General features: G+C 31.0%; 1 protein-coding gene and 1 non-coding gene across 2 annotated transcripts; both read right to left on the bottom strand.

The window, feature by feature from the left end:
• Positions 1–796: 796 nt before the first annotated feature.
• On the bottom strand, positions 797–13,107 carry LOC131851883 (probable peroxisomal acyl-coenzyme A oxidase 1). The gene is made up of 13 exons (XM_059202449.1): positions 12,900–13,107; positions 12,039–12,195; positions 11,506–11,680; positions 9,211–9,334; positions 8,161–8,405; positions 7,351–7,514; positions 6,376–6,538; positions 5,716–5,906; positions 4,649–4,798; positions 4,159–4,264; positions 3,412–3,564; positions 2,579–2,695; positions 797–1,009 (listed from the first exon to the last, which is right to left on the bottom strand). Exons 1-13 carry the CDS (start codon positions 13,030–13,032, stop codon positions 866–868), a joined length of 2,022 nt encoding a protein of 673 aa, XP_059058432.1. The 5' UTR covers positions 13,033–13,107; the 3' UTR covers positions 797–865.
• Trnal-caa (transfer RNA leucine (anticodon CAA)) lies at positions 1,584–1,699 on the bottom strand. Its single transcript has 2 exons — positions 1,662–1,699; positions 1,584–1,628 (listed from the first exon to the last, which is right to left on the bottom strand). It is a non-coding gene; the product is annotated as a tRNA-Leu (tRNA).
• Positions 13,108–13,244: the final 137 nt, after the last annotated feature.

Genomic DNA, 13,244 nt, shown 5'->3' on the forward strand with positions numbered 1-13,244 from the left:
GCTGAGAGCAAATACAACAGTTAATATGATATGTAATGTACAAATACCATGTTTATTAACTCTGATCTGAAAAATCTGGCAATTGCAATAGTGCATCCTTCGTGGTAATTAAATGTTAGCTAAATAATGATCAGCAATCTTAACCACTTTTCAATGGGGCAGTATAATGTAACGGGTGGCAGAAATAGGCGAGATAAATAACAAAAATATCTAAACTCTTCAAACGAAAAAACAAATCGCAAAGGTGAGACTGAAGTACCCGGTACCCATGTAATAACTTTATACAGTCTCATGGTATTGTTACAGACAGTTAGAAAATAGTTGTTTAACAAAGTCAGACTAAATATGTGAAATAATAAATAATCGCTATCACTAATACTTAATGATTAAATGTTTAATTTTCTGTCCCTATATTTAATTACGATTACGAATTAAATTAAAAAAAAAGATAATGTCGTGTCCTAGTGATTTAGTACCCTGAAGTACGTACAAGAGGTCGTGTCGTGAGTCTAAATCTGAATCTTGATCTAGAAAACAGGCGGTTAGGCTAAAACAGCTCTTGGTTCGCCCATCTGATGAATTGATGATCTGATGAATTCCTCATCAGACATAGTCATGACAATGTAAAAATTATTTTATATTTATGTCGATCAAGTATTTCAAGTTATAGCTGTAATTGTTTATTAATGAAGTCATTATAAACACAGCAGTACCTAAATCGATTAACAAAATATTTCACCATAAAGTAATATACTCGTACTTTGTATTTCAAGCTACAAGTAAATAAAAAAATGTGTTAATTGTATTGTTTCTTTATATCATAGTATAAACATGATAACAAAACTAAGGCAGCAAATAACACATATCACAGTTTCCCCTGCATGAACGGCTTGATGTACTTGTGGAATGAGCTGTTGACTGGCTCCGCGTTCAGAGGACTCTTCAGGGCTTCCTCCATCAGGCGCTCGTACACACGGCCGTCGTACGCGCCCAATGTAGAGTTTAGGATCTGAATATAAGCTTTGATTTATATATTTCATTTTTAACTTACTTCTTATTAATATTATAAATGCGAAAGTTTATGAGTATGGATGGATGTATGTTACTCTTTCAGGAAAAACTACTGAACGGATTTTTATAAAACTTTACAGTAATATACACTTTATACACAGTAATATAGCTTATACATAAGAATTGGGTAAGTTTGATGCAGGCAAAGTTGCGCGGGTGAGCTAGTATTGTATATTTCAAATGTATTAGTGAGTAGTAATATAACTCAGTGCTAGGAAAGTATTGTATAATGTATGTATGACAGTATTCTATAAGGGTATCTAAAATGCTGCTTTACACGGAACAAAGTAATGATGAAATCGGAAATAGTATGGAATTATGTAATAATAATTTTGTATGAGCGGTTGAGGCACTAACGGCCAGATATTAACTCTCATACATTCACATTAAGTTAACATTTTCAGTGGAAAAAAATTTGAAGTTTTAGTTCGTAATACTTAGTTTACCTTAAACTTAGTAAATAAAACACAACATGCAAAAAAAAACTACAATAAAGTAGACAAAAAATATTTTGTCAGAAGTGGGATTCGAACCCACGCCCTCAGAGAGGACCAGAACAACTCAAACCCACGTTCAGTAGGCAAGGAAACCTTGAGTCTGGCGCCTTAGACCGCTCGGCCATCCTGACAATTACGCACGCAACGAAATTGCTTTCTATACTCTATATATATCTTATGGAGTACTCTGAAAACATATTATTATTAAAACCATTAATTCTGCAATTAATGCGATTTAACACGTTATCATATTGTGTGTGACAATGATATTGCTGACTCAACTATCTACATCGATATTGCCAAAGGTTACAATGTAATAAGTACCTAATAAGTATATACTACTTCTGATTCTAAAACATAGTCTCTATGTATAGATGTCATTTCTAACTGTGTTTATAATTATGTATCAGAATATAAAAATATTCAAGGGTTCGTAAATAAACGCATAAAAAAGATCTACTGAATTGTTTAAAATATTTCTGAATTGTAGCCATTGTAAAACCATTGCAAATAAAATCATTTCAATTTCAGAAAACATTCATTATTTCAAAAAGTGACTAATCAATTATATATATATATTTATAAAAGATAGAAATATTTTGTCAGTATTTCTTTTATATTTAAATTGCATTAATAATTTTTAAGAACACAATTTGTTTGAACAGAACGTATTGTAGTTTTTATATTTATAATTATATATTATAATTTTTATATTTATAATTGGTACATAGCAATATGAATAAAATAAAACTGCTTGCGTTCTTTTCTCTTTTTTTGTATTATATCTCTATATATATATATAAATATAATAATAAAACTAGAAAGCGTTATCAGCACGAATTCAACAGAATTTAGATCATCATCTAAGAGGTGCGCGTACCTCGTTTTATTTCTAAATATTGTAATACTATTGCTATTGCTGGCCTTTACATCTTCACCGACGAAAATGGGTCAAGTGCAAACCTGCGGAAGAACTTATAGAGCTACCTACCTGACAAATACGAACTTACCTCGTCTCTTAAATCAAAAGCATCAACCAGACCCACAGCATTTGGTCTTATCAGCGCCAACAACTTCTCATATCGCTGTTGTAATCCAAATAAATCATTCTCTGATAATGACGTATACTGTAATGATAAACATAATATATACTGTAATAATTGAGCCGAGTTTAATTGACATAAATAATATAAATATTAGTTATCTGTCATTATATCACGGTCTCTCTAATCACGCTATATAAAGTTCAAAACTTTATGCAGAATATAAATTATAACAGAATTTAATCCTATTGGGCAGAGCATTTGCCAGTGTATAATGTAAAATAAACTTGTATTTAACTGCAATTGTTTTATTATTTTTATAATACTAAATATACAAATTATGGAGACAGTAAAAAAAACGCGGGATACATTTACGAGGACACTTAACAGAGAGAGAGAGAGTGACGTTTGACATATTTTAGACAAGACGATACTGACATTGACAGATACATGAGATTGAGTAATAGAGCGTGATTACATTATATATCTAACAAATCCTTATCATTATAGAGTACAAAGGTGAAATCTGTTTATTGATTGATGCATTATATTTCTGCTGAGGTAGACTTTGTACTAAGTCATCTGCTTGAATTCGGTGCCTCTATGTCTTACTTGTTAAGCATTTGACACCGTTTGTATTGAAGGAAGAGGCAATGAAATGACAGGTTCCGAAAGCAAGATGATGTTTTGTTTATACACTTCCATACTAATTCACGAAACCACTCCCACAGATAACAAGAAAGTTAGAGGAAAAAACATAGAATATATACATCAATAATATAATCAAAATGTTGACGTACCCTCAATAGCTCACCGGTTCTCTCCAGACTCCAATAAAGAAGATACAAGGTACAAAGTTGTTCCATAACAGCTTTAACATTCGTACTCGACGAAGCGGTCAGACGAATCGTCTCGTTGTAGTATGTACTACATATAACAGCTCGGCAGTGGGCCTGTTTATATAAAAAATCTACATTTCGTCTGTACAGATCTCATAATGAATAAATTTCAGAAATTTCATAATTAGAAAATATACAATCTCCTCTTATTAGTAATGAGTTAACTTTACATACTACATACCTACTACATGATATTATATTATTGTAACAAAATGGAATCTGACTTTGTGTGTTGGTATGTCAAAGTTTTCTTATAACAGCGACTGAAGAAATTGGGATGAAATTAAAAAAATACATATTTACATTGTATAAAATTAAATCGCTTTTGCCGTCTGTACGTTTATATCTTGTAAACTACGCAACGGATTTTAATTCAATTTTCAGCACTAGATAGAGGGATTCAAGAAGAAGGTTGTATATTGGTTTGAAGGTTGAAGAAGAAGAATGTATAATACATGTACCTACATATTTTAGAAGCCGATAAATATAAAAAGGAATGAAATAATTATTTTTAATAATAGATTAAAAATCTATCCATTGAATAGGTGTTTTATTTATTATTTTCATTTTACGCTGACATTCATAGCTGTTGTTTAGACAGTTGGCTAGTTGAATTGAGGCATCAGATTCAATGCTAAAGTTATGTACCTCGGCAGCAGCCACCAGTTGTAAAGTAGTCAACTCCCACGCGTCTTCAAAATCTTTTCCAGTTTTCTGATGATGCCGAATGCAACTAACGCATCCTGAGATTTTTCTATAAAGAAAAATAAGAAAAATAAATTATCTTAATTATTGTCCCATTAGATACTTACAGTCTACTTATAATATTAGCAATGCTAAAGTATGTAATATAATTATGTAATTTATAATTATGTAAGTGTATGTGATTGCAACTCTTAAAATCTTGGTGAAATGTAGGATGTACATACATATAATTTGGAGCAGGAACTACACCCTACTTCTTTTTATCTCTGTCAATTATAATCCTGCAGAAGAATTCGCTGGATTACAAAAACAAATTTAAATAAATATGTAAATAATAAACTAACTAATAAATATGTAAATAACTAATCATGGCTAATAAAACTATAGTACATATAGTGATGCATATAAAAAGCAATAAATAATAAAACATTACCCAGCAGCAACCCTCTGAAACGCTCTAATGATCCCCTCGTTACTGCTGTCCCAAGATTCCTTTACACCCTCGGAGGCTCGTGATAAATAAGCCAGTGTAGGTGTTACTGGTTTACCTTCTTCCATCTGTTCCCAAGCTTTCACTAAAAACCTACAATCATTATGCGATGTTCAGTTATTTATATAGGAATACCAATTACATTTATATAGAACTTAGGTAAAATATAAACATTACCCAATTATTTATTTTTTTAAGAATCAGGAAATATTTTTGTTGTGTAAGCCAATTACAGATTTAACACAAAATTCACAAAAATAAAACACGACTCAATGTAATAATATTTCTGCTTCCTACTTCATTTAATAGCAAGATCCAGTGTCTAATGAATTTAGATCAGATTTTGTACGAATGAAGTGCTAGAAGAAAAGCTTGACTGTTCGAATAAATGCATATGTTTTGATTGATGGAGTTAAGGCTTAAAAACATCTTATTAAGGCGTTAGGTTTAAAAGATTTAGGCATATTTTTCTAAGCCTATATGTTTGCAGATTTTGAGTTTCACTCAGCATATTCCGCATCCTACATTATCTCCTTTTTTGGATCTGTCTATGAACGAAACTTTTTTTTATTGGATTTTTGGGCTATTGTCAGGTGCTAAGATCTATAACACCGCGACCTTCATAGATCTATTGTACTACTACTACCCTTTTTCAAAGTTTGCTACCTAGACCTGTGAGGAATAAGAATTGAAGGATATTCTTGGAATCGATGGTTTTAATCTTCTCAGGATAGAGTGTATACTTTCCAATGTAGATATTTTGTGTATTTTTTGTTTTTTTCAACCACAAAGGATGGTAGTAGCGTTTCGTCTTCTGTTTGGCAAAAATGAACCAAACTAAGTCCTGATCTGAGTGAGTCGGTCTGTGGTTATTTTGCCATTTGTCTCATTCAGATATTTTATTAATTTATAAAAAGAAGTTACAATTTACTTTCAAGTGGGCCATCAGCTAATTTACCATTCCGATTATATAAAAAATCGATTCTTGTTTTATTTAAATATTTAAGTACCTGGCAGTCTGCAGTAGTAGAACAGTATAATCCCCTTCATAAGTTCTTGTGGCTGATACAAACGAGTAGATCATAGGTAGGTTGGACGAAGCCATGTACCCGTGACCTCCACATGCAAATCTGCATATTTCTATAAATGTGCCGCAGTCAGAAGTGCAGATTGCTTTTAGACAACTAGACAGCGCGTGGAGCTGGAATAGATGGAATAAAAAATGTAAGAATTTAAAAACAAAAGCACACTGTACTTTTTTAAATGATAATAATAATAATAACCTTCCCAAGCTAACCACACATGCTAGCGGTTTAGCGCTGCGCCTTACTTCCAATGGCGGGTTTGATTTCTCGAACAATACAAACATTTGTAATTATGACTATGTATGTTTGTATATATATTATTTACAAAAAAATATCTATGCACATATATCACTTGACTACACACAACACAAATTCTAAAGTTTAACTTGGAACTGTCCAGAGATTATTATTATTATTACGAAAACGAAACTAAAATTAAATCTAGTCAGCCCAAGTCTAAGTTTTTATAGGAAAATTCATATATTCTGTGATTTAAAATAATGCGGGCTTGCATATGTACTTTCACCTTATGTCAATGGAAACTGCTTACAGACATGCTGTGCTAAAAAAACTATCTCCTCTTACCTCTGGCAAAGTGTCAGTTTTACCATCACGCATATCTGCCAGAACTGACGTGAAAGTTTTCCATAGCCAGTCACTGGTGAACTGCAGCGCATGCGCAGTCGCTATAGAAATGAATAGCTTGTGCTGCTGCGTCAGGTAGTCCAAAACTTGAGGCTCCGGTTGGCTGTAGAAAAGATTCTGCTGAGTTACAATTGGATAAAAGAGTAGCTTTAATCAGTTTTATAAGTTAATATAGCAATTAGGATTAAGAGTAAATATATTGCACTCCTACTTTAATACCAGATTACATAAAAATACAAACATTGGAAAATCAACTCTAAAGAATATGAGGTAATTCAGTGTTGTGCGAAATGTGAATTTACAGTGAAAGGCTATTTATCGTAAATATTACATATACTATATTGATATCATTTAGTACTATGTATTTTAATCTTACTTAGGAACTATTGGAAACTATGTGTACCCAATTACACAATTGAATAATAAAACGCTAAAAAGGTGATAGTATATTTTTATGGTACATACAGTGGAATATCAATATAGATTTTATGAATAAATATGAAAAGGGTGCACCGTAACGGTCCAGTAGTAGAAAACGCAATCATGTCAGTTTCCCTTATAAAGGTTAGACAAAATAATTTGCTATTCCCCATTATTAATAATCTACTAGCAAACAAGTCAGCTTTTTTGCCAGTGGATTATTAATAAAGTTCACTTGATTACATTTAATAATATTAATGCAAAGTAAATGCACAGTAAATATACAGTATGTATACGTATTACTAAATCACGGAATCTTACCACGTTTTATATTTAAACATACTGGAGTTTACCCGTAATTATCGGTGTGGAAACACTGCCTAAATATCGGAAACTCAATAAATATAAAATGTAACATAATCTCGTGATTTAACAATTATGTATAAATAATAACCGCGTCGAGAAACAGTAAATATCAGAATGTTTTCCACATACTTGGGTCTAGGCTGAGATTGCCGCCTCACAGCAGAATATCGAATCGCTATAGTGACAGCTTTAGCCAGATTAAAAGCCATCTCGTTGACCAGCATCACTCGCACGAAGACCATCGTTCCATACGTCAATTTCGCATGTCTGGCCACTTTTACGTAAGTTCCGTCCTGTAGGTAATAATGAATTATGTCAATAGTGATCATGTCTTTGTAATTGTGATCATTTACTTGTAATGTGGAACAGTATCCAAAATTTATAAAATTGTTACACAAAATAAAAAAAATATGTATTAAAATATTGTTTCATAAAATTTTACATTAGGATTTAATTAAAGTAAGTAAATTATGAAGACTCGATGAAATCTGTGTATAGGGTAACAAATATACGCTGTATACACGAAAAAAAAAATATTTTTGTTGAAATTACGGTTATTATTTACGGTTGAAATAAGACATTTTGAGACTTTCATTATATAATCACTTATTACATAAAAGGTATTAATTTATAGATAGAAAAATAAATTAACTCACCTAAAAACAGTTATTAATGTAAAAGTAAAATATTAATTTTCTTTTTAATAAACTTTAATAGGTAGTTAATTTGTATCATGTATGTAGTCAATCCATTTTGGGCTCTAAGCACTAAAACTACCGAGCATAAAGTCCGGTTAAAAACACATTTTTCTTTATTAACGGTTAACCGTTAATAATGAAAAATGTATTTTTATCCGCTTGTTGAAAGCCGTTAATAACCGCCTACTAATCAATTGCAATGTATTATTGTGAATTGCACATAAACAATTTATTGTCGTACCTTTAAAACTTGAGCATTTTTCATCATCATATTATCTCTTGGTATCCGATAATGTTTGAAGCCAAGAAATCCATTATCGCCTGTATTGTATCCCATTTTGGGACCTACCTCGCCGACTACGATCCCTGATAGAGGCATATGGGTCTCTTCGTCGCGAATCTGGACAATGAAGGGATGTACCCCATGGCAAACGCCCTTGGTATAAAGTTGAGCAACTACTATACAGTGGTTCATTGTTTTACCCACTAAAATTAAAAATACATTATTAAAATATAAATAAAACAACAAAAAATATTTCAACAAGACTGAACTAGACTTGTTTGGTGGAGGAATATTGCATGTTGTCATTATAATGAAAATAATTAAATTAAAAAAGTTGTATTGCATACTTGATATCTTTTTGGTGACGCCGTGGAATGTACGAGAAGAATTTTATAAAACAAACAAAACGATATTATCATTCTATGTTTGACCTTCCATTTTCAAAATGAGTAATTATATTTTTAAGAAACATTTGAAGACTGTTTGCGAGCAAGAGAAATAAATACATATAAAAAAACTTTGGGACTTAATGTTAATGTATAAAATTAAGTCTGTAAGAAATTGCATATTAAGTAAAAATAATGTATAATAAAAATTAAGAGAAATATTTATATTATACTTGTAACATTCATATCATTATCAAAATGAATGTGAGCATAAGACACATATGTATACTGTTTTGTTAACTACTCTTTCATTGTTATTATAAACGTTATATTCCCTCTTAACTTATAAAAGTTAAGAGGGAATATAACGTTTATAATACAACACACAATATAACACAACTGAATGAAATAACTACTTTAACACATGTAATATAACAAATTACTTGTAATTATCCTTACTTCTTTAATAATAAATACGAAAGCAACTCTATCTGTCTGTCTCACTTTCACGCAAAAACTAACGAACCGATCATCATGAATCTATACGATTGTTTAGAAAAATACATCACAGACTCGTAACATTGGAACTTTTGATTTTTATTATTAATTAGCATTCACTTACGCCCTCCGGCCCACCATTTGTAAGACGAGAGAGTTGGACTGTGCAGAACAAACTCCTCAGTCTGCGGGTCATATGTGGCTGTTGTTTCTAGGCCCCTTATAAAAGTCCCGTGACCCAACTCCGTCTGCAAACAAAAAAATAAAAAGCATTTATTTTTTTGACTGTCTTTGAATCTGTTTTAAAAAATATTGCTTTAAAAGGTTAAAAATCTTAAAAGTATTTAAATATTTTATTTACTTACTATTATTTATATTGATATATTCAGTATGACGAAAGTATATTGTGTCAAATCTTACTAATGTTATAAACGCTAAAGTTTGTGAATATGGATAGATAAATGGATAGATGTTTATCTCTCTTTCACGCAAAAACTACGAAATGGCTTTTGATGAAACTTTACAGTAATATAGATTATCGGTCAGAATAACATATAAGCTATAAATTTTATGCGGGTAAAACCGCGGGCATAGTTATATACTTTTAATTTGACTACTGTGACACGCGCTTTTTTAGACAATTACATAGGTATGTACTCTATATACCTAGCAACTAGAGCCTTGAATGTAAAAAAAAATGTATCTCTCTTCACATTATATCTGGATGATATATATTCCAAGGAACGGCGGATATAATCAAAGCTAAAATACAACTGTAAATAACATACATGTTGTTTATTTTCATTGACCGATATGAAATAATTATAGTTAATGTTGACCTTTGTATAAGTCCAATGTTCGATAAATAGTTAGTCGCAAAGTCCAATTCGCAAATTGTTTTAGATTAAAAACCAAATTATGAACCTGCCTAATTATTAATTTAAAAATGAATCTGTATTTTTTGTAAACATGTACAAGCACATTTGAAAAGAATATATAAATCTCCGAATTGACTGTAGATTTTGACATATCATAGGTATCTGTAATGGACCTAGGTACATGAATAACGATATTTCAATTTGATTTCAAAACGCTTAAAAGTTATTCATATAATGTACACGGGGAAATTATTACAGCTTCGATAATTTAACTTTGCTACTGTTGCCTTCATTTTAATAAATAGACAGACATATTTTGCCATTTATAATACTAGCAGGGATAATAATTTTCTGTCACACAATTCACGATTTTATCATGTTACTGTAATAAACAAAATCGGTAATCATGCATATAATGAAATCGTAAACATTTTTGTCTATATAGTTCTTCCTAATCCCATTTATTTAGGGTCGGTGTAATATGTTTTTCTCTTTAATTCATCCTTTTTAGTAGTCATCTCGTTATTTACTCCCTGTCTTGTCATCTTTCACATAGTCCATCCATCTCTTTTTCTTCCTTCCTCTTCCCTTATAACCATCCACATTCAAATGTAATACATATATGTCTACGCGTTTGTGTACACTAAAATCATACATTATTTAACTGATTTTATTAGAGTTTTCACTAACATACTATAACCAACTTCTAGTGTTATTTAATGTTTGTTTCATTATAATCAATTGACAATTAAAAAAAGTTGTGTTAACCTATTATTATTCTTAAAACCACGCGTAACAAGTCGCGAGGTCAGACAGTACAAAAATAAAACTAACTCAAATATGTGAATCACTTCCTTACTGTTTCAATCGTACATAAATCTTTTACTAAACGACATGAGGTCAAACTTATGACCTGTATTTTTTATTTCAAGAATGCAACGAAACAATAGTATTGATTTATTGATACCATGGCCTCAATATTCATTTGAGTACATGTTTATTTTATAATTGCAAGTCACAAATTTATTAATAGTGATCACTATGATTTACCCTAAGGCCTTCGCTGAAAATAGCAGTGCTAGATATTGCTTGTGCTGTATTTCATAGAAGCATATTGATCTATTTTTTATTATCTTGATGTGTTGATATAAGTACCTACATGTATGCATGCTGCATAATTGAATTTACATTATATCTATAGATATATGATGACAGTTATATGTGCTAAATAAACGTATATTATTACTATGTATTAAAATAGCAGAAGTGTAGATTTAAATCTGCAAGTCAAAGTTTTTTTTATGTAGTTTGGATGACAAACAATCCTCATATCCATATCATGTAGTTTCACTGCCTTATATCCCTTCAAAAGAAATGTATCTTACAAAGCAAGCTGCTCAGTAGCTGAAACAGATGTCATTGAGGCTATAGCCCTGCGGACAACTTTTCGCAAAGTCTGCCATGGTAAAGTAAGCATGGTAACAACTTGGATACATTATGAAGTAGCTGATATTTCTATGAATAAGAATCACCACTGATACCTGGGCGTAAGTCCCTGCGATTTCGAAGGCAAGTGCTCGAGGTAACCAGTGAGCTTGCTGCTCGGGGGTACATTGGCCCATAATAGTAGGTATAAACATCCCCACATGTAAGAGAAACGGTGATACTTCTTTAAAATATGCATCGGCAATTCTCCGGAAAACTGGTGAAGTAAATCTGAAAATATTATAAATTATATATAATTCTCGAAAATATAATAGTATTACTAAGAAACAACGTAATTAATGTTCGCATGTCTAAAAAATATCTCTCAGAGTTCAACTAAACAGCGTCGTAAAGGATTTGCCATGTGACTTTTAATATATAAGAACGCACTCTCCTCGGGCCGGCTCGAAGAATGATTTCATCGTTGAATTTTCCACATGTTAAAAACATATTTCGAAAATATTGCAGCAAATGATTCTACAAAAGAGACGGCCAAATATTCGAAAATTGGATCTCGAGGCACAAAAGAAACAATTTCTTCTTAACCTAATTCTAAAACAAATTTATATGTATGGATGAATTACCGCACCCTAACAATTCGAGTCCGGTCATATTCATCAGTTCATCTTTTGAAATTTTCGCATATACACAAGACTTCCTTACAGCGTTCTCATATTTCTCTTTTGGACCGAGATATTCTTCAGGTATCACGTCCCTAGATTGTCCATCATTTAAAGTGGCATCCTCTGCAATATAAATATATTTTACAAATAGATCACATTCTTGTAAAAAAAATAACATTCTTAATTAAATTCCAGTAATCTCCCATGTTCTAAAATATATATTCTGCTGCAATCAAATCTAAATCAACTAGTGTTCTTCAATATGGTCCATCTAAACTTTAGGGGATTTAGTTACATTTTGATAGCATTTTACTTTAGATGCTAAAGTACAGAAATGTTAGTAAGTGTATGTATTGATCTTTGTTGCAAAGACTTAGCTTGCTATGGATGCGGTTTCAATTCCTCGCACGATGCGAACATAGTATAAGATTTTTTTTTTTAATTCTAAGTATATTACGTATATATTTACAAAAACAAACCTCTAACTATTTCTATCATTATCTAGGACCCATAACACAAGCTCTGCTTACCTTGGCGCTTTTTTACTAGATGGCGCTTTGTAAATTGTCCAATGAAACTAGGAGAATTATAATATTATTGTTATTATAATTCTCCTAGTTTCCTTTCAATAATTTATACAATAACAGCTTTGTTATTATATAATTTTTATTATTATAAAAAATATTATTCAACTTGTATTAAAAAATGAGAAATTACGAAAGGGAATATAAAAAATTAACCAAATCAAATACTTTGCTTTTTGGAATTTTTATACTTTAATACATTTGGTGAACAATTACATAATAATAGTGTTTTATATGACTTACCTATTTTCTTTCGCTGTATTGTATTTGTTTCGCCACCATCCAAAATATGTGTAATTTCTCTAATATCGAAATTGCATTTCGCTCTCTCTTTTACTAAATCAACATTTATTTCAAAAACTCTCCCAGCCGCCATATTTATTACTTTATCCTCCAAAAGATTTACTAAACTTAAATATAGACGATTAACTAATAATATGTAATACTTCTGTGAAATTTACCCATAAACTAAATTGAAATTTATGTGCATACTTATAAGTACTGAATGGTAATGGAAATTAAATATTCCTACTACTGGCATAATAAATTTCAGAATATATTCCTATCAAGTGGTATTTTGATCGATCG

This window comes from Achroia grisella, unplaced genomic scaffold (genome assembly GCF_030625045.1).
Source record: "Achroia grisella isolate CSIRO2021 unplaced genomic scaffold, CSIRO_AGI_Agris_v1 utg808, whole genome shotgun sequence".
NCBI lineage: Eukaryota > Metazoa > Arthropoda > Insecta > Lepidoptera > Pyralidae > Achroia > Achroia grisella.

Coding starts and splice junctions, on each gene's coding strand:
- LOC131851883 (XM_059202449.1), bottom strand. CDS start 13,032: ATGGCGGCTGGGAGAGTTTTTGAAATAAATGTTGATTTAGTAAAAGAG. Junction 6,539..7,350: donor CAATCTCAGCCTAGACCCAA/GTATGTGGAAAA, acceptor TCTTTTCTACAG/CCAACCGGAGCCTCAAGTTT. Junction 1,010..2,578: donor CTTTTGATTTAAGAGACGAG/GTAAGTTCGTAT, acceptor GCTTATATTCAG/ATCCTAAACTCTACATTGGG.